Source organism: Diorhabda carinulata, chromosome 7 (assembly GCF_026250575.1).
Source record: "Diorhabda carinulata isolate Delta chromosome 7, icDioCari1.1, whole genome shotgun sequence".
Lineage (NCBI taxonomy): Eukaryota > Metazoa > Arthropoda > Insecta > Coleoptera > Chrysomelidae > Diorhabda > Diorhabda carinulata.
The window spans coordinates 1,037,593-1,060,242 of record NC_079466.1 but is presented as its reverse complement, the minus strand read 5'-3'; the positions used below and the strand labels follow the sequence as shown (position 1 = coordinate 1,060,242).

At 32.8% G+C, this 22,650-nt stretch overlaps 1 protein-coding gene across 1 annotated transcript in view; it reads left to right on the top strand.

The window, feature by feature from the left end:
* Positions 1 to 2,126: 2,126 nt before the first annotated feature.
* Positions 2,127 to 22,650, top strand: part of LOC130896219 (zwei Ig domain protein zig-8) — a 294,191-nt gene continuing 273,667 nt past the window's right edge. Inside the window, exon 1 of the mRNA XM_057804161.1 lies at positions 2,127 to 2,358. Within this exon, the coding sequence (XP_057660144.1) occupies positions 2,316 to 2,358 (43 nt within the window). The 5' untranslated portion in view covers positions 2,127 to 2,315. The remainder of the gene's footprint in view (positions 2,359 to 22,650) is intronic.

The following is a 22,650-nucleotide window of genomic DNA, read 5'->3' as shown; positions in this document are numbered from 1 at the left end:
CCTGGAGCGACAAGAAGACAAGGCATTCTACAGGGTAATTGTTTATAGACTTTGGCAGTCTGCGGTGGAGGAGCAAGAAGAAGACGGATTTCTAGAGAATTACTAGAATGAGAAGGTGGGAGATAGGAGAGAAGGAAGAGAGAGACAATATGAACATGTGAATCTTTTTATCCTAAACTAAAAGTTTATTTGTATTATCTTCTAGAAACTTGACATTCATTCTTTACGTGTAAAGATCGCTCAACTTCTAGCCTGTTAACTAAATAGGTATGGTACAGCATTACCCAAAAAAAAGATATTATGGCACTTTCACGTAAACACAGGCAAAATCAGGTTATGTATATATATATATATATACAATAGAAAAAAAATGTTTTGAATTTTTAATGAATTTTATAGGTTTTTGAAGGATAAAGTTGAGTTTTATGAAGTTTTTATTGAATACTGAACATTTTACTTGGTGGCACTTTCAGAACTATCCATTCTTATTAGGCAATTAAAGACCGTAATATAGAAGTATTTTTCAATAAAGATACTTTTTCTTGACTATAAGTTATATCTAACTGCATAATTGATTCAAAATTATATATTTCTCATAACACATGCATTTTGAAGTGAAATTGGAAAGAACACTATCACCATAATCAATAATAACATAACTTTAATGAAAAATTGCTTTCAAATAATATCTATTAGTAAAATTTTGAATGGTTTCATAATAATAGAATAGATTCTTATTTCGCAAAGCCCAGAGAAACACCATACTGCACCACATTATACCACCAATCAAGGAAAGTATTGGAAGGGAAGTAGAGAAAATGAAACTGGAATTTCTATCTGTAACGTGAGCAAAACCACTTTCATATTTTTGGATATCAGTATAATACCAATTAGAATTGGATAGTTAACACAATCATTAGATTAAAAATGATTTGAAATTTTAAGATAATTTTTGTAACAAAGTTCACAATATCCGTTCTTATTTGGCTGGCCTTTTGTTCAGTGTGATTTCTATTAGGCTTACAATGAACAACAAGGACATATAACTTATCGTTTAGTAACACCACTTGTTCAAATTTGTGCTTCTTTTTCTATTTGATAGTATGAAAAGGTGATATAATTACGCAACTGCTAATTTTTGCGTTCTGTTATCAGTGTTCCATTTTGTAGTCCATCTCGATCATCAGGTTTTGTGTTGTGAATTTCCTTCAAGCTTTTTCACAATCACCGCAATCTCTTATCATAAGAAGCATTATTCTTCTCGTTGAATAAATTTAAACTTTCAAATTACGCAACAAATTCGGTAATTATTGACATTTGAACAGGGCAGATACAAACAATTTTTATTTCAACCGACTTCAAGTTTAAAAGTTTGGATTTTTATTTGTATATGTATGTTCATATAACTCTGCTCTGTTTGTGGAATTCAGTCATACCGCTGTGATTAGTTTCATAGTGCCACACACATCTCGCTAGCCGTATAATGTCCATCAATGATCTAGACTATATAAAGAGACCCTAGTCATAGAAAATGTGGAAATTCTTTATTTGAATGAACCTAAGCTATAATATAATAATAATAACAACATTTTTTGGATACTAAAATGTCAATTTATATCCATTCTTCTATTTTAATCAGTTAGTAATCGAGAGGCTAGTATACGACTACTGGTCTTTTGTATTTCTTGAATACTATTCCTTAAGATGATAAACAATCGTTATTACCTCTGAGGCGACTTTTTTGAGATTTTTTCTCTCAAAATATACGTTATACTATAATTAGAAATATACTTTCAAAAATGGTGCTTCTTTTTCTTCTCCATATTTCTCCAAGTTTCTGTAGCGCTTTCCCACAGTTCACGCATAAATCCGTGGTTTTTCTTAAGTGACATTTAACAGTATTGGCTCCATTATAAAAATTTAATTGCGTTTGAAAGACAAATACTTGATGTGAAATTATTTTCAAATATAAGGTTTTATAACTCGAGATCGACAATTTTTTTTATCAGAATACATCTCCGAGACATTTTTTTAACAACAAACATCGAATGAAATCTAGTATTAGGAAGCGCGCATGCCGATGGCGCCGTTTGACCAACGAGATGGCAGTTATCGCAACGTCGCGGCGCTGAACGTCTCGTTAAATCGGCGACGGAAAATGAACCGGTAAAGTTAACGAAAAGATTTCGTAATGTTTGAAACTATTTTTCCAATGGTATCGTTGAAAATAATGATAATTGTGTGTAGTGTGGGTGAGAACATGTGAGGAATTTGGAATACTAAACTGTGATCTGTGAATCTTCAAGAATTTCAACATGTTACCTCTGTCTTGTTTTCTTCTACTTTTGGCTCATTCAGGTATTACTCAATTTATTTCAATATTTGGAGATTTTTCGTTAGAAGAATCAATCAGGATATTTCATAATAATTTTCTATTAAATGTACTTAGTTTCAATTAGTTTTTTGCTGTATAAATTTTTTGGATACGGGAAACTTATAATTAATTCAGAACAACTCAAATTCTTTTTCAATATTCTATAAGGAACAATGACGTTTAAGTTTTGGGATGAAACACAGTAGGTTGCGTCGAAGAAATAGCAGAATTTGGAATGGGAAAAGATAAAAACTTCATTCTGAGTTGAAAATACTCAATCATAAGTTTAAAAAAGAGAAAAAATTGACAGTGGTTAACTAAGCTTTCATACCATGGAGAATGAATAGTACCACAATGAGCCTACCACGATCAATCTAGGTCGAGGTACCACCCTAACCTAACCTATAAGAAAGTACCAACATTGTTTTCATACCCAATTTCTAATTTCATGTTCATTTATAAAAAAATTTGGTTGACATAATAATAATATTGAGTAAATAATTGTTAATAATCACTTCATAATTTGCACTACCACTCAAAATTAAGAGAAGCTTATTTCTTTTCATAAGAGAATTCTGAATAAAATAAGTGGATCAATGAAGGGAATATTTAATTGAAAAAACTAAGCGAATACAGTAGTTTAAACATCCTGAGCTCACGGAAGAACAAAAAAGAAGAAGATTAGGTGGTAAAAGAGATTTTCGACGCCCTGGAAAAATGTGGTTATAGCTAGATATGTGACAAACAGGCTGCAATGGAGTTGGGGCTGTTATCACCTCCCTTGAAATATAAATTACTTCACGTTAGCTCTGTATATGCAGCCGAATATTAGCTTTGGTGGAAATTAAATCATCGAATCTACAAAAAACTGTAATTATAACATACTATTCAAATGCCTTGAGTCCCTTAAAAAGTATCTATAACAAAACCCACCTTCAACCTAAAATCAAGATTCAATTGCATCTAATACAAAACAACAAGTTAGATGTCAGATTTTTGTGGGTGCCCTCTCATCAAGGAATACAAGGAAATTAAGATGCTCACACAAAAAATAGTGCCTATATAGTGCGTGAAAGTATATATCAAAGTGAAAATTCATCTTGAGTGGCAATCTGAGTGACAAAGACGATTTCATAAACTAAAACAAATAAAGGAAAGAGACATATACTTTTAGAATGTACCTTCAATATACGCCTCGCAAAGACAATAATGAAAATTTCAAAATGACATGAAAACCCTACTAGGAAAAAATTGCGATATTGATAATATCTATAAGTATTTGTTAAATACATCTTTAATTAATTAGTTGTGATTATATCACCAAATCCATGGCTAATAACCAACATGGTTAATAACATATTTAGTACGTAATAGGTAAGGTAATAAGTGTGACGGTTGGTTTCATATCTTTCATTTCACGTTTTCCAATATGACAGTTTCTCACAATAAATAATAACAGATGTGATATATTCGAATTGAGAAATTAAAATGTAAAAGTGTATATCTAATGAAAACATCAATTGAATTTTCAAATGATTCGAAGAGAAGAGAAAATTTTATTACAGATCAAAGCGTTCACGTGATGCTGATATTGATGTTAGTGATAAATTATAACAAACTATATCGTCAAATTGTGGACCTATCAGAAGACGATCTTGTCACATCCATTGTAGTCCTACAACTGTCGATTGTATTTTCCATCATATAGATGAAATATTTCATGTTACTTATCTTTGCTTAGAACGTTCATTGATTTATTTTATAGACATAGAAAATATTCAATAGTTCTATTTCTTATTGAGAGATTGATAGAAATAATCAAAAATATCTGTTTTAAGCCATTAATTGTTAACTTCATGACCTTAGTACTTCAGCAACAAGACGACCGTAATTTTAATACGTTTATTCAGGTTGTCTAAGAGCACACAAAAAGTTCCAAATAGTCGCCCTAAAAACAATTATACAAATAAAAGGTTTCTCCTTTTCAATTGTCTTACATATTGATATTAAGAAAATTCGCATCTTGAAAGTAAAACTATAAAAACTACGAAAACTTTTTAGTTTTTGAACTCTTTTAGTTGATATCATAAATAGTTACATTGGAAACATTAAAATTTCTATTTAATTTTATTTCTATGTCGTGAATCAAATCACGTTTTAAATAAACAGCATTTTTATTTATTACATTCCAATTGAAAGGAAGGCGATTGATTGATGGTCACATAATAAAAGAAATTCCTGATTATGATATTCAATTACGAGTTAAATTTAAAAAATGATATTGGAGTTTATCAGAAAAATGGTGAATATTGTGGCATCTTTAACAACTTTAACAACATATTCTTTATGACTGAATATTAAGTTATTTTTATCTTTGTGGAAAATATAAGGAAGTTTCGACATCATTTCAAATTGCATTGAGTGAAAATTATGTTTTCCCCTTCAACTCTTTTTGCACTCTGCTAATTAAGACTTGTAAAAAAGTAGAAAAGGCTAACACAGAGTCTTTATTGTTGATCGTAAACTCCGGCTCATTAAGTCTCCTAAAAACGGCTGGAGCGATGAGATGAAGTTTTTTCTACTTCGCCAAAGATGCGACCCTTTTGTATATCACATTTTTTTTTCAAAAAAAATCACAAAAAAATATTGGGAAAGTGAAGATGCTAAAGGATGCAGGAAATAAAATTAGTCTTATTTTGTGGAGAAAGAAAGCCGCATTCTTCTAAAAACTGTCTCCTAAAAGTATATAAACAGATGCTGGAAAGAAAATAATTTATGTTCTTGGAGATGAGATAGAGTCTTTCACTGACAACATAATTATCGCTGGAAGCGTAGAGCTATTTTTTTATAGAAACTTTCAATATTCTCGGGATCGTGTGTATCTCCAGGATAATAACATGTTTAATAAGTACTATTTTATGAATAATAATCATTTCAGAGTATATATGCAAAGTGAGCGGAAATAATTAATAATTTTACATTGTTGAGTTGGAAATTGAATTTTCATTTTGAATTCGAATTAGGAAAAAATAGATTATAACTATAGTGGTTGCAATATTACTCGTTGGTATAGTCGACAGATTTTTGTAGTATGTTTACAATTCTTTCTAGGTCTTGATTATTGAATAAACAAGTTTCTAAGTGGATAATAGACATTTTGCGCCTGTTGGATACAATAATTTATCCACAACTATATAACAATAAGTTAAATTTGTTGTAATATTCGTCATGTATGACTAATAAGTTTATTCACTAACATAATAATTATTGATAGTATCGAAACCATTGTCAATAATTATCAGTGATATTAAAAATTATGCCCCTTGGAGTTCTACTAGAAAGAGTGGTTAGAACCAGTGTAATACTTTTAACCTCGTTGGAAACCCGATTGTGTATAAGTTTCAGATATTGTTTCTGACATATCGGTCAAACGCCCATCTTTATTCCTCCTCTGTTCATCCAAGAAAGTAAATTCTTTCAAAATATATTCCATTCATTTGTAAGGATGAATTGGGAAAAATACTCTTATTAATTGCTTTATGTTTCTTCAACAAAAAATATTCAGTTGATTGGATTACATATTGAAATAGGTACGTACTCAAGAAAAGATAATTATGTATTTGAGACATTCAACATTTTCAATTCAATTTTCAATTCAACATTTGGACTGGATAATAATTTACTTTACCTTGATGTTGTCTCAAAACTTTTTATGACAGAACTTGATCTTTACAACTCATTAGAACTAAGCTTTTAATTCTCAAAAATGGAGTATATTTATAGAGAAACTAGAAAGATTTTTCAAACTTGATAAAGTTGATTATTTGGAAAAAATAGGCATTAATTGAAATGCTTGTTTTTTTCATTGTCACATTATCATTCGAATAGGAGGACTAGCCGGCGGTATAGAAATAAGTCAGTTTTATAGTAGTGGTTCTTGTCAACGCATTTAAAATCTTTTTCAAAACTAATTTTGCAAACAGTGCTTCCATACCGTTTTGTCTTAGTTGCAAACTCACAGTTGCTCACAAAAAGGGCTTTTTAATAATGCTCTTGTACATTTGTTCTTCTCACAATGAATAGGTTCTTTTACTTCTTCTGCAAAAGAGAGCTGTTATGTATTTACTCAGGCTATCAGACTAAACAGCAGGGCTTACTTCTTTAAAAGATTAAAAATTCTGACTCTTCCTTTTTTATTCATCTTTGAATCCGTTTGCCTAATTCGTAAGGACACTTCTCCAATTTCAGAAAGATGATTGCGCGGCTATCCACTTAAGAACGCGGAGCACAACCTTAACCTACTAACTCCACGTACAGAATTAGTTGAGGGCTCAATATTTTACAATGTAACAAAATGCACAATCAGTTGTCAAATGAAATCAAATCGATATCATATTTTCCCGTATTCCGCATTATTTTAAGAGGATATTTACTGGAGAGTGCCTAAACGATTTCTATTCTAATAATAATATTTAATTCCGGGCATGCCACGATACTGGTTCAATTTTTGTTATGGACTTATTACTAAATCTAATTATTACCTATTACTTTTACCTATAATTTTGTTCCTCAATGTGATTTTATTCTGTATATTGAAATTTTATTTTATTTGTGTCTTTAGTTATTTTTATGTTTGATACAACCAGTAGTTGCTTGTGAAAATTTAGTAAGACATCTGGTTCTTCTTTGCCCTTTCCATGATGCTGTCTTGACCCCCGACTTCCATATGTGTGTGGTTAGCTAAGAGCTACTTGTGATTAAGTTGGACTATGAAAGTAGATCAACACATATTCAGTTAACTGATGAAACAGTTAGCTTCTCATAAGTCCCTGAACTGCTTATTTCATACTCTCTTCTCCTGCTGTCATTTCGTTTCATGGATGTTGTAATTTAAAGTCAAAAGTTCACGAATTTAGTTTCTGAGAGTGACTCAGGTAGTGAATATAATTAAATTTTTTTTGCTCTACAGAATAAAAGGACTTATAATTATTGCTATATTTTAACGAATATTACTCAAGTTCCTCTAGCTCTACGGTACATGATTGTCAATGAAAGTTAGTAGCTTGATTGTAAGAGTTAGTTATTTTTTCTCGTTTGACTGAAGCACAAATTTTAATCGGCTCTCTCTTTTACCCCATATTCACTTTGGTTATCTTTCTCCAGTTTCTATTTCGTGTTAGCGTATCCCTTGTTAGTTGCTGTACCGTTCATATGGAAAAATATTCAGATTTTAAGGTCATTCCAGATACCGTATGGTCGACCAACTAGAAACATTCAAATATTTTTGGATGTGGGATTTAGGGGTCATACGGAATCACTCGTTTATTCAAGGGGTACAAATAACATCGATTACTTTCACGATATTCCTAAGCAATGAAATTCAGTGTTTCTTGCTGTACACCAATAAAAATACTGGCGACTTTTTATTGATATATCCAAAATATGCATGTTACTAAATAATGGAAATGAATTGGCTTCGATCCCAATTGGCCATTCAACGGAATTTGGAGAAAGAATATGAAACTTATTGAAGACAAAATATTATTCAACCAGCAACATTATTCAGTATATTTAGATTCAAAGATGGCGAACTTTTTATAAGGTTAACAATGTGGGTATATTGAATTATTTTGTGTGCCAAAACAAACCCTATAATATATGAGACTGACTGTCAGAATTGAAAACATCGTTGATTAACTTCTGAATAGCTGAGACAGAATTATTATACATAATTATACATATTCACCTTGGACTTGTGGAAGGTCAAAATATAAATGGCGATTGCTATAAGTATGAACAAACAACTTTATTTGTACGATTTCTATTTCGTGGAGTTGAATTAATACACACTGTCTCTTACGTTGTTTATTTATTTGAACAATATACACTACACTAATTTATAATAATTCACTTATCACTACCCCTTAACTAACTTGATTTTTTTATTTCAATTCTTCGATAACTTTCTATTACTGTTCACTACTACTATTTACTATGAATTGGAACTAAACTGCGCTACATAAACTTGTTATATACACCAAAATCCTCAAAAGATCTAGAAGAATATAGAAACAAGACCAATAAATAAATAGACCTTGGTACAAAAACTTATATAAAAAAAGATAAAACGAATTCCGGGTATCTCTTGAAAGGTGGCGCCTTCGCCGAATTTCAGATTTCCACTATAACCAAGGACCAGCTCCAGGGCGTAGATAAGTTCGTAACACTTGTATTAATTCTAGAGATTTCTCTGTAAAATAATAAAGTGAGGAGTACTGAAAGATAGTAAACAAAACACTTTCTGAAGACCTAAGAAATCACACAAAGATTCAAGAGCGTAGACATGTATGTAAAACCATATGATAGTTGATTACAGCTGACGAGAGTGTCTTCTTCTTGTTCTCATTTCAATAAAACTCCTACTAAGCTACTTCTGATTCGACATGATCTCTTCTATCTTGTGTACGGTCTTTAACCCATCTCATAACGTCCAGAATTCTTAGCTCTTCTCTAGTACCCTGACTTCTAGTCATTCTATTTCTCAGGCTTACTCCCTTAATTGTTCTTAGCGCTTTCATTTCAGTCGTTCTCATTATTTTTGTTGTTATTGATGTTTCAGGTCTTATTGCCGATATTTATATTTATCTATCGTTGTTTTCTTCCCATATAGTATGCTAGGGATTCTTCAATTTCTAATATAAGTACTCCAAAATCCCCATAACATCACATTTTTAATGATAGGTCTCCCATTCTTTGATATGCGTTGACTTTGTTGATACTTTCTATGATTCTGCTTATGATAATATGATTTTCTTCCATTTTTATTTAACATCCAATCTAGAGTGCCAGAGTCAATTAAAAAATCCTTGGTTGATAAATCGTCTCGAATTTAGGACTCTACTAATGAGTTTTGGAAAGGCAAAAATATTCTCGAACAAAAAAGGTCGAAACTTCAGTATTTTTGTCATTTCCTTACTACTTAACTAATATTCGATAAGAAAAGACATAAAATCAAGACAATTCATAAGCAACAATATAGGAAAAGGTCTAAAGAGAGAAGAATTGAAACCGGGATTGAAGTTCAGTACAAAGTGTATTTGAAAAGACCATAGACAACAACAAAATTTATTTTGTCTTTTCAAGCTGCATTTCCATCAAAAACAGAGTTTCTATCAATATATTTTGAGCTCTGGGTCACCATATATTTCCATTAGACATATTTTCCTCATTAATTTTCATTTATCATTTATTTGAAAAACTATTTTCTATTCCATTTCAAGAGGACGTGCTAGTTAGTTCGAGACGAAGCGTGAAACTACTAATCCAATAATGTTTCTATTGCTTCCAAACCAGATAGTTGGTGCGTGTATTGTTGCTACAGTTTATACACGCATGATTATGTAACTCATGTTAGAATATACCAGTGAAATTCATTAAATTAGCAATTAAATTACCGTGCATTTATAATTAGATATACATTCATGACGTTATATAAACGTGTTGGTATCTGAGCTTCTGTTAATGTTGAACTCTTTAATTATAGTTATAGTTGTGTAATATATTGAGAAATTGAAAGTTTGACATTACATAGTAACACAAATTTCTATCTCAACCCGGAGATTTCGGCACTTATCGGTTTAAGTGGAGAAAAACATATGCGCAATCGTTGAGTGATCCTCAATACAATTTTGCCCATTTTTAACTCAAATTAATAATCATGTGAAGAGTTTTCTGGAAATGGAAAGACTTGAGTATCATACTGTCGTCACATATTTGTTTTTAAAAGGCAATCTGGCTATGCAAAAAAGTTAGGTACTGTGTACGGAGACTCTGGATGATATAATACAACCGTAAATTTTTTGCAGCTGAATTCAAACGTTGGCGAAACAGTTTGACTGACGACGAGCATTCTAGATAGCCAAAAACTGCGTCAACCAGCGATATCATCGAGAAAAATTAGCCAAATGGTTCTTGACGACGACCATGTGATTGAGGTTAGAGAGTGACTGAAGAATTGTGTGCTTAATAACGCGGTTCAAGCAAAATGGATCAAATCAAACAGGTATAATAATAACAGGATAGTATTATTCTTGTGTGGGAGGAATTGAGACCTTATTTGGAAAGACAAAAAGCAACTTCCCCACACTTAGATGACGAGTATTGCTATACACCAACATTTTTGCTGTGAAAAAAACGCGACTTGGATATGAAGCATCTTCGACGATGGGCGCCAAGATTACCCCCTCCATCAAACCGTAATGTATATTGGTTGTCAAAATCTAAGGGATAATTTGATCCCTATTCATAAATTGCTCGCCGTGTTTTATATTAGAACCAGAAAGAAAAATCGATGTTTAAGTTTAGATTTGCTTGAGTTAATTTTGAGTCTTGCTTTAGAATACATCACCTCCACTTTCCAAGACATTTTCTCTGGAAAACCTGAAATTTTTTCGCAAACAATTAAACTTCTCCTACGGCCACTCTCAATAACTAACACTCTGATTCACTACGCTCGAAGGTAGCAATAGCAATTAATGAAAGTAAAATGAGAAGAATATGTTTATTTCAAATTTAAAAAATAAATACCCAACGAATTTTTCCTTACACAGGGATGCAGATAGATGCAGCAACGACTTTACATTACATATCATTAGTAGCGAGCCCTTCGATATACCGATAAAAGGATTATCTTAGCGACTAATTCACATCCCTCGTGGACGATTACAGGACCTATCATTGAAACTACAGTTTTTTATAAACCACAACAAACGGTGATAAAAAATGCACTATTACGTCTAAATTTTTGATACTGAATCAATAATCTAGTCAGTGCTCTTTCGGAAGCTAGTACTAACTTTTGTGGAAATTTATGAACGAATCTTGTTCTGGATTAAACATTTATTACTCTCGTCATAATAAAAGTCTATCAATCTTATTGACATACTCGTATGTTTATGACAACGGGTGTTTTCACGTCCGAATGGAATTTAAAGACAACTGTCTTTCCACTACGATGCAAAACACGCAAAATTAAACTATTGAATCATTTTTACAGATCTTTTGAAATTGATGAACCAACAGTTGAAACAGTTCGACCGACATTTTTAACTAGAGGTTGGAATTGATTAGTTAGACTGTGAGTAGAGATAGACCATAATAATAAAAAAACATGAAGTAAATTCAATCAAATGTCACTGGAATATTTAGACTGAAAATGCTCATTCGGCTACACATTTTTGAACCCCAATCAATGCCGCCGAGAAAGCAAATAATTGATTTAACCGCAAAAATTCACCGTATTTTAGAAAAAACTTTCAGTCGAAACTATTGATTACATCAAACATATGTATGTACATCCGTTTTCCACGTAACTAGATTATAGTCTCCAATGATTTCTGTAGTTGAACTTAAACTCATTATTTATGTAAATCGATTTAAAATTTAATGATAGGCACAATCGAAACATGGATATGAAAAATATTTTCTTAGCTGACTTACTACTTGTAAAATAACAAAAAATGTGATTATTAGTCTCTATTGTGGAAACTACTACATCGAATATTAAAAAAATGATAAATAGTTGGGTTTTTCTGTCTGAAAGGCAGTTCCGGATAGGTAGTGGAGATAGGTGTGAATTGGTCACTAAAAAATTAAGAAATCTTGAAAATAAATAGAATCAGAAATTCTGTACTGAAATATAGACTAGAGTTACGGAAATGTACCAACAATTTGGATGTGATTCAATATATTGATAAAGTCAAATGGTACAATACAAACAATCGGACAAAAAATGCTAAAAACTTACAGAAAGGTTTCAACTATTTGCAGAAAATGTAGGTTTTCCAAAAAGATGATATATAAAAAATACCTGATCTTCCATGTCGCTTGATATTATGCAAAACTATTACCTTCTACAAGGTACTTTATCTATCCTTGACCACAAAACAAATGAGAAACAATCATAAGTATCACACTTCTTTTTTTATGAGTTAATCTCTTAATTGGTGTTGAAACCCTACAAACAACTGTATTTTTTCCCTATACAGATTAGAGGTTCTTGTATCATGTTTCTACTAAATGATTATAGTCGGTTTTTGCGGTTTTCCTGTAACCTGGTAAATCCGCTCATCAGTTAAATGGTCGAACACAGTAAATAATATTTCTGTCGTCGGCCATTTGTTCCGCAAAATACCCAGTACCAACCAGTGCCGAAATGGTTAGGTTAGGTTAGTTAGGCAAATTAATTTTCAGCAAGTTTTACCTAGTCTATAGCTAGCAACTAAAGGGTGTTATTTGCGATGGTTTCGATGGTGATAATCACGTATCAGAATTTTTTCTATATCAGAGCCATTCCTGATATCTCCGTACTACACTTACAGATGTCCTCAAAAATAAACAAAATAAACCATCCAATCTCTCTCTCTCTCCTTCTCTCTTTTATTGATTATAACACCAACTAGAGATTTTCTCCGCAAATAATCAAAAAAAAAGAAACTAATGCGCAGACAGAAAGTAAATGCTACAAAAATACTACAGAGCCCAACTCAATCAAATATCAAACTCAAATATTAGATGTCTCAGACAAAGGAAATATGGAAGATCTTATAGATTTGCCACACAAATATCTTCTTGTCATTCACTAAATCCCATGACAAGGACGAGAAAATAAAACAGTTCTAATCGATTCTTAACACCTAAATGATCAAACATTCACTATTTTGCCACAGTTAATAATGTTAAAATCTAGTACTCAATACTAGTAGCCGTTATATCCTGTAGCATACAATTTGAATTATTTTCTGCACTTGAATCGATTTTCACATTCAACTTTAAATTGGAAGATAAATCTTACCTCACACTATCTCTGAATAAAAACTGCATCAATCTCTCTTATCTATTCATTCAATGTTGAAACATCTCATTTCTTTCCAAATGAATCAACTATAATAAACATTTTAGAAAATTTAGAGAAGAATTCAATGACTAACCTATTAATTCCAAACATATTGTGATTAAAATATGAAAATATAAACATGGAAATTGTGACAGGAATAGTGAAGTCAGAACTTGGACGTGTGATTAGTTCGTATTAAAGTAATTATCTGTATATTGCCAAAAAATTTAATGAAATCATATTTTTCCATATCAACTCGTATCTAATTTCGGAATATGAAAGTTTACGATTAGATTGTAATTGTTTCCTTTAAAAACTACCATTGTTATAAGTTTATATAGCAAATTTTACTATACTGTAACTTCGTACTTACTACAAACTTACTGGTTTGTAGTTGTGGAATTCCAACTAATTTTATAGAACATCGTATTCCCAAAGTCAGTATACTGCCTGCAAATTCGGTTAATGCTTTCAAACAGAAGCTGAAGTTTCAATTTCATTGTAACAATGCAGCGTCTATTTGTTAGGTTTTGACAAACAAAATATATCTCTCAAAAACTGTACTTTGAATCGTGAATGTTTTAAATTCATGACTGCAATAATATGATATGTATATTATGATTTTTATTTGGAAGTAACTGTTTTTTTTTACTAAATGAATTTTTATTTGATTACAAGAATCATTTAAACTAATTCAAATTCCAAATAAGTTGGTTAAACTATCAGAAATAGTATCATTAAGGTTTTTATTTAAAAATTATTGCTTCAAATTCTGTTCAATAATCCAAATTCCCCTCTCCAAGATACTTTAGAAGCTCTAGCGGTATCTTTGGGTAAAAAATTTAAGTCCAATGAGCATCCTCTCGAGGTCTAAGAATAGTAGAACGTCACTGGAGGTCAAATCTGCACAATACGGTGGACGTGTAAATAATTAGAAGCCCAATTCTGGCATATTGCGATCGTTTTGTGATACGGTGATTTGTATACATGGAACAGTACTTTCTTCTTCTTCAAATGGGGCCGTATTCATGCGATTTCGTCGTTTAACATAACATTAACGCTACATAATAGTAAAAATACTAATGCTTTAGCCTTGCTAGCCGATGTTTGCGACTATCCACGCTTTGCAGTCGGTAAATTACGTGCAGTTAACAGATGTCTGTCGATTGGTACAATAATAGAGCCAAGTTTCTTCTATGGACTCATATGGACGTGATAATTTGAGGTTTATTGCGATTATACAGCTCCAAACACTGCTCTGAATCATCAAGTCTTTGTTATTTTTGGTAGCTGGCGAGCTCGTGCTTTGAAATGAGCTTTCGTTCAACTAAATATTCATTCACGATATATTCAGCATGTTCGTTCAATATTTTTATAGTTTCAGCTCTCCCAATCAGCTTAATTTCACTATTATCCGACATAATTTTTGAGACTTTTTTAATGTTTTTGTTCTCGTTGTTCATTTCTCAATGATTTTCTTGGAACATAGGACGAATAATTTTCATCAAGCCAATCCTTGGCTTCAATAGTATTTTTTGCCAAAAAGCAATGATTCAGTAACACACCAAATCATGTAGATTCCATACAAGTAGCGTTATCTATGAATCAGCCTACGAAGTTTTCAGTCAAACTAACAGACCACCAATTCTTATCAATACTATCAATTTTCTTGTATCGTTTTCCCAAATCTCACCATGCTTCCATTTATCTATGGTTGCACAGTTCATAAATATTCAAAATTCGATTGTAATAACATTAACTTCAAATTATATAAAATTTTTAATTTAGATTTCTCAAGACGCCACGCGTTTTTCTATTGAAACTCGTAGACACTCACACACACTTTCGAAGATTTAAAAAATATTATAATTTGAAAATGGACTATCTAGATTCCACATCATATATTCTCTCCTTGCAGCTTTTTTGTTTGTTTTGTATTTGACATCAAGGGATAACACTTCAAGTGTCATAAATAATTGAATTTAATGAGGATCCTTTGTGATACCACTTGATAACAGTTGCCAGTTTGTTCAACAAAATTTGAAATTCAGTAGCTCTCAATTATTGGGAACAGACTGCCAGAAGAAAAATTTAATTCAATAAGTTGCATATATTTGATTTTGTGAAATAATTGTAAGAAAACTTTGATATCATTCCAAATATTCTTGTACCTTTATCAGTGATAGAGTCAACTGGAAGATTCATAGTAAAAATCCAGTACTGCACAGTTTGTTATCATGCGAAGAGTTCATTTGTTTTTAAAAAAAATTCATAATTGTGATTATGAAAAATTGGAGAAACATATGATTTTGCTTCTCCTAAAAACTATTACATCATTTAGTGATCTGCGCCAAAATTTCCTCTGTAAAACGTATTAAATCATATAAAAAAATTTGACAATTTCATTTCATACACTGGAATGGCAAACATACAAAAAATGTCTGCTACTGACAGGAATAATATTCAAACGAGAATATGTGGTCAGACATCTCACGTTGTACTGTATCGCACTTGCCGTCAAAAATAAACATAAATTGTAATATTTTCCGTCATATATGGTTTCGACAAAGCCTAGTTTTTGCTTTCATGGTTTCACAAATATGCACTTATGTTACCTGGCAATGACACTGCCAGTTTGAGTGACTAGTTTTTTTTTTGTTAAAGATATTGCAACGGAATGAGTATATATTCGTAGATATAACAGTAATTTACGGAGAGATATTAACAAAATTCTATTCAATTCGAAAATAATCCATCATGATAATATGTCCCATCTTCCTCAATCAATAGTGATGTCTAAGCTTTGATCATGATATTGTTGGCCTCGGTATATTGACAGATAGATATACGAATACAATTTTAGTCAAAAGGTCTTTATATACCCATCGAGATTCAAAGTAAAAGCAATCGGTTTGGAGGAAATAAGTCTCAAACACAAGAATGTTTAGAAACGAGCAACGTGACGAGAAATAGATGATCTGAAGAACGCAAATAACTTGTTTTCAAGCTCAATTTAACCTAAACGTCACGGCTTACTGAACGCTATTGAAATGTTAATAGAACATCTATAATATAAGTATATTCAGAGATTCAAGTGATATTATTTGCAAGCTTTTATTGTTGAATGGTCATATTGAAAATGAACGTGTAATATGAATGGGAAGCAACTTAAAAATCAAGTTTGACATGGATTACTGTATTGTCAACTTGCATAAAGGAAGTATGAATATTATAAGGTTTGTATGAGGAGTTCGCGACTTAACAAAGAAAAATATATTTTTTTTCAAAATCATCTTTATTTTGGAACATACTAGTTTCCTTTCAAATAACAGTGTTGGTCTTTTTCTACAAAAAATCCCTCTGCCGCTGAATGAAACTTCGATACTTGGAAACAAAAGAAAAATTCGCAGCAGAATCGAGTGAATACGATGGTGGACAAACAATTTGAAGTGCAATTCTTCAAATCTCACCATGGTGATCACCGAGTGAGAAGTGAGAAGATGCGACGTTTTTTCTTGCTCTATTGTTCCACCTTTTTCAAGATATGTGAAGAACAAACTCTCACGCCTATATCAAAAACGTCTTTGCTTTTCATGGAGGAGATTCGCCATCTACTCTCTTGACTATTTTTCTATTTCAGGACTGTAGTGATAGATCTACGCTTGATCTACAGTTAAAAATTGACGTGAAAACTCGAATTATATTTGTTTAACGGCATCAAAAGGCCTGGACAATTCCTGAACATCAGTAAAGCCACACTGGCCCCGATGGAATACTACCAATTGCATTGAAGAAATGCGCCGATGAACTAACAAGTCCCCTATGCAAACTGTTCTCTCTATCATATAAAAGAAACTACCATCCGATTGCTTTAGTCCCAGCCATTGCTGAGCCCATGGAAAAAATCGTTAACAAGCAAATATTGATATATATCAATACGGTTTTCGTGAACATAGATCAACCAGGGATCTCTTGATCTGTGTATGAGGAATTCAGAGCACTAGACATATCAAAGGTTTTTGACACGGTTTGGCATGTCAACCTTCCCAACATTGTTAGGATCGTATGGTTTATCGTTCTCACACATCGACTGGCTCAGTAGCTATCTCAAAGACCGATTTATCCAGGTCGACCTCAGAGAGGTTTGAGGTCAATGCTGGTGTTTCCCAGGGATATATCTCGTCACCTACTCCCTCTTCTGTGTATATCAACGATCTACTCGGTAAAACTGTCAACCAGATATATAGCTTTGCCAACAATAGCATACTGGTGTCGTGGTTCAAATTAGCAACAACTCATTACCATTAGTAACCATTTGAAAATAAATCTGGAGTGGGTTGGAAGCAATGATATTGAGTTTAATGCAGCAAAGTCCAAAGTTGCTGTATTACACTGAAGGCTGGCACTGCAGGTGAGGGTTTACTTCTGTTTGAGCCTAAAATATTACCATCACCGCGAATTTGCTTGTTGGGTGTTGACGTTGGCAGCAATATGTCCTGGTAGTCGTGTATTCAAGTGGCCGCATAAACTAAGGCATATTCCCAAAATCTTGGAGCCCTCGGAGCCGGCCGAGATTCATCCATATTTGAAGAATTGCTTGTCCTTAGGAAACTTGATTCAATACAGAAGAATTTCGACTTATAGGCCACCCAGAGTTGACCAGAAACTGGAGTAACTCGGAGCACTGAAGAAAAGTCGCTGACCTGACTCTACCGTTACTGTCCAACATCTTACCTGGAACAATATTTGCTAGCCTTATTCGACGGGTAAACGAGGCTCATAAACAACAAGTTCACCTGCAAGTGCAATGGAGCCTATACAAGCCTGTGGAATATGAAACGTCAAAGTAGATTTAAATAATTCATAATTGAATTTCACATTTAGAATGCTATTCCTAAAAAATTCAGTAGCTCTTAGGCCCCACGGCATTTTCATAATTAAACGAAACATGGGGAGAAATTGTGCTAAAGGTCGATTGCTCTAGAGTATACGTATATTGTACACTAAGAGTTTAACTGATTTTGAACATCATATATAATGTAATTGCTTCGTTCTGCCTTTTCGTACATGCTGCAGTAGAGAAATGATTTTTTTTAAAAACTTTGAAGGTTTTACTAGCATTGTACGAGGATGTATTGATATTTAGTCAGCCTAGACCAGTTCCATGCACAAACAAAATATTGCGTTACCATAGCAACGAACAATAACTTATTGGAAGTGTCAGTGTAAAGTTTGACGTCAAAAAAGTAAACCAGAGTTGCGCAATAAATTAAAAGAAAAAAGATGTCCACCGTAATTGTGAAAATCGAAAAATTGGAGTATCGAGCCATCATCAAGTACCTGTATTTTGAAGGGTTAAGAGGTAAGCGAATTTACGAAGATATGATTAATAGCCTTGGTGATCAATTTCCTTCTCTTCTTTTCTCCTTTCCATTGAAGATGACGACCGATCTGGAAGGTCAGTTCCTTTGTCAGTCCCCGAAAATAAGGATGCAGTTCATGACATGATTTTATCAGACCGTCGAATTGGGCTAAAACAGATATCAGAAGCACTGAATATTTCATACGAATGCATTCATCATATAGTTCACGTCAATTTGGACCTGAGAAAAATTTCTGCAAAACGGATCCCCAAATGTTTGAATGTTGGCACAAAGCGAGCAAGGGCAGAAGCATCGCGTTCGATTGTGTTCGATTTGAAAACGATGTAGACTTCTTAAACCGAATTGTTACTATGGATGAAACTGAAAGTACATTTCTACCATCCAGAAACAAAGCAACAATCGATGGAATGGCGACACTCTGGTTCTCCAAGACCTAAGAAGTTTCGTGTCCAAAAATCTGCTGGAAAAGTTCTTGCTTCAGTTTTTTGGGATTGCCATGGAGTAATCATGATTGATTCTCTGGATAAGGGTAGAACAATAACTGAAGATTACTATTCGACATTGCTGACCACTTTACGGGAAAAAAATTAAAGAGAGAAGACGCGGAAAGCTATCCAAAGGTGTTTTGTTTTTGCAGGATAACGCCCCTGTACACAAATCTTATGTTGTCATGCAGAAAATTCGTGATTTAGGATTTGAATTACTAGAACACCCCCCTTATTCACCAGATTTGGCTCCGTCCGACTATCATCTCTTTCCTCAATTGAAAAAAAGTTTAAAAGGTCGTAAAATTTCTTCCAACTAGGAGGTAATAAAAGCTCTGGAGGTCTGGTTTGTAGAGCACGAAGAAACATTTTTTTTTGAAAGGTCTAGAGACGTTGCAAGTTCGCTGTAATAAATGTATCCAATTAAGAGAAGAATATGCTGATTGATGAAATATTTTAACATCGGGATTTTGTTTGGTTCTATAGTAGGCTAAGAATTTCTCAATATATCCTCGTATAGTACTATAAATATTTTGAAACTAAGGGTTTTGCCCAGAAGAACAGAACACTGATATTTCAGATTTGGCACTTCACTATACTTTCACATTATACACTTAGATAAATCCTTGCTCTCGAGTATCTGGATTGCCTTAGAAGGTTCCTTTGGTGCTGTATTTCATCCCGGTTTTTCTATCATTCAAATTGGACATATGAGCTGAGGGGTTTGCTCTATTCAGATTGAAGTTCAGTTGAATTTCAGGTTGAATTTTGATTCGCTTTGAGGTGGCATCGACGGATTCCTATTATTACCTTCTCAGTTTTGCAGCTCTATAATTTGCTGGATGTTCACCGGCCCATTGTACGGATTTTTGTTCTGCGTTTCTTGGTTCATCCATGCAACTGTTTAATGTTTCTAACGTATTTCAGTTACTTTCTTCAGCAGTTTTGATTATGCCCATTTGTTTGGCATCTTTTGCATTGCGGCAGCAACTTTAACTTTTTTAATGGCTAAATGAACATGTTGGAGGGTTTTTTTGTTATGTATAATATTCTGGCATTACATCCCCGAGCACCCGAAGTACTTATCAATATTTTTTATACTTATTTCTCGTAAGATCCATAATAATGGCTTCGTTTCAAGCAGTGTGATGAATCTTCTTGACTATGACTTTGATTGGGCGAGTTTCTTATCATTCAGTTATCTACTTTTTATCTTTTAATCTTTGCTGCTGAACTTATTGCAATGATTTTCAATCGACTCATGTAGTGCACGGAATTCGATTATTATTTCCACTATCATTGGCGGTGGTAGCTATTGTTTCTTATTTTTTTCTACTCCATTTTGTTGTTTCTTTGATTCGTTTTGTAGTAGAGCTAGCGATTCATTCATTTTATGCTTTTTTCAATTTTAGACTACAATCCATTCTTTTTTCTCATCTAATTCTTCGTCATTAGTAACATACTCGATCTTCTGAGTTTGATTGTTTTCTATAAATCTTTTCTCAAGCTTCATTATTTCTAGATCTTATTGTTCGAATACCATTTTATATTAAGTGGCACTTTTCTCGGCATTCTCTTTTTAGTTCAGGTCACAGCTTTTACAGCTGTACTATTCATGCACTAACTTTCTTATGGAAACATCCACTCTGTCTTCTTATCAGCTCTTCCTCTGGTGAAAATTCTTGGTGTTCCACTTTATTTATTCTCATTTGGGTTTGCATTTGTGCATATTTTGCTTTCTTTTTCAATGTAACTGTCATAAAAGAGCACTTGTCTAACTAATGTCAGGGAAATGAATAATTTTCATTCCACAGAGCCATTCCGATATTGTATTGTTACTTTCTATTTTTAAATAATGTTCATTCAATATAATAACACAAACAAGTTGAAATATAATCACGTATTTGCATTTTCTTATATTTCCAACGGATTCGTTACTTTATAGGAATGTAGCAGGTCTTATTTCCACTGTACAATCTTTCTTTTGGATAATATCGTGAAAATGCAAAGGACGTTTATAAATACTCGACTTACATCTTGTTACCTGTCAAAAATACAATTACTCCTTCTATCGCGTTATCACTATTCTTCTTTTCGAATAGCTTAATTCATTCAATCCATAATTACCAAGTAATTAAAGATAAAAGTGTACGGAATGCGTGTTAGTTGGAATTTCCTGTTTCATGGATACTCAGACCGGATTTGGATACCGATCAGAAAATGTGATTATTCTTCTACCGCATTGCATGCATTTGCAAGTGAATGCATTCAATTCACTCATATATCTGCTATAGCAAAAGGTGTTACGTTAACCGTTACAAATGTGCCTTTTTGGTCCAACCATGTAATTTCATTAATTCGTACGGGGGAAGTTTGAAACGTTGAAGCGTCAACATTTGTATTTGTATGTCTCATTTTTAACCCAAGATATTTGAATGAAACCTGAAAAAAATAATAAAAACCGAGCTACAATAGCTTGGAAAATTGATATCTATATTCCATTGAACACTAAATATTGCGGCAATTCAAACCTACACGAAGTTGATTTACAATAAAACTGCAGTCAGCTTTGTGAGAAACGTTGTATTATATACAAGCGGTCAAAAGTTCTTGCCAGCCCTATAGTTTGCGTGTACTAAACATTTAAAAATAAGACGATTTTGATAGTATGTTGAAGTACATGTATAGTTGAAAATATAGTGATAATGAAACTACAATCTGAATTGTGTCATATTTTAATTTTGGTTTTTCCTTTGATTTGCGCACAAACACTCTTCTCTTAGACCTAAAAAGCTCAAACTTTGACTCATCGCTCCATAAAACTCTCTCCCACTCTCTATGCGACCAGTTTTTATGTTCTGTAGCTCACGGCAACCTCTAAATTTTATAATGACGTCTTAAAACAGATTTTTTTACTGCTACCCTTTTCTAAAAGGCCAGCTTCTCTCAATATCCTTTTCACCGTAAAAGTACTTAAAGGCAGATTTTTAGAACCAAATATTTGAGCTGCTATCTCAGGGCCCGTGAATCGTCGATCCCGTTTACAGATCAATACTAAACGTAACCAAAGCTCTAGGTGGATGCATATATTTTTTCAAGTTGTTGTCCACAGTAGGTTGAGGTATTTTGAGACTTGCTATTAATGTACAAGCTTCAACCGTGGTTTTTTGGTTTTGCCTAATTCAAAACAAACAAGCCTGAATTTTCCAGAACGAATTCGTATAAGAACCTCACAAAAAGATGTCTTAGTTTAAAAAATATAATTCACAGCACGTTCCTGCATCTCCCAGAGCTAACTGGGACCAAACCCCAATAATAATTACCGAAGAACTAAGAAGAATAATAGTAACATCAGCTAGTACTTGCAAGTTTTAACTTGTCGTACTCACTGACAAAATATGGAAATGCACTCGAATTAAGTTAAAAAATAAGGTTTGCATATACCGTTTTGACCTCCCATGAATTACTGAACGGATTATGAAGAGGTCGAAAGCTTTTCAGTGTATATTATAC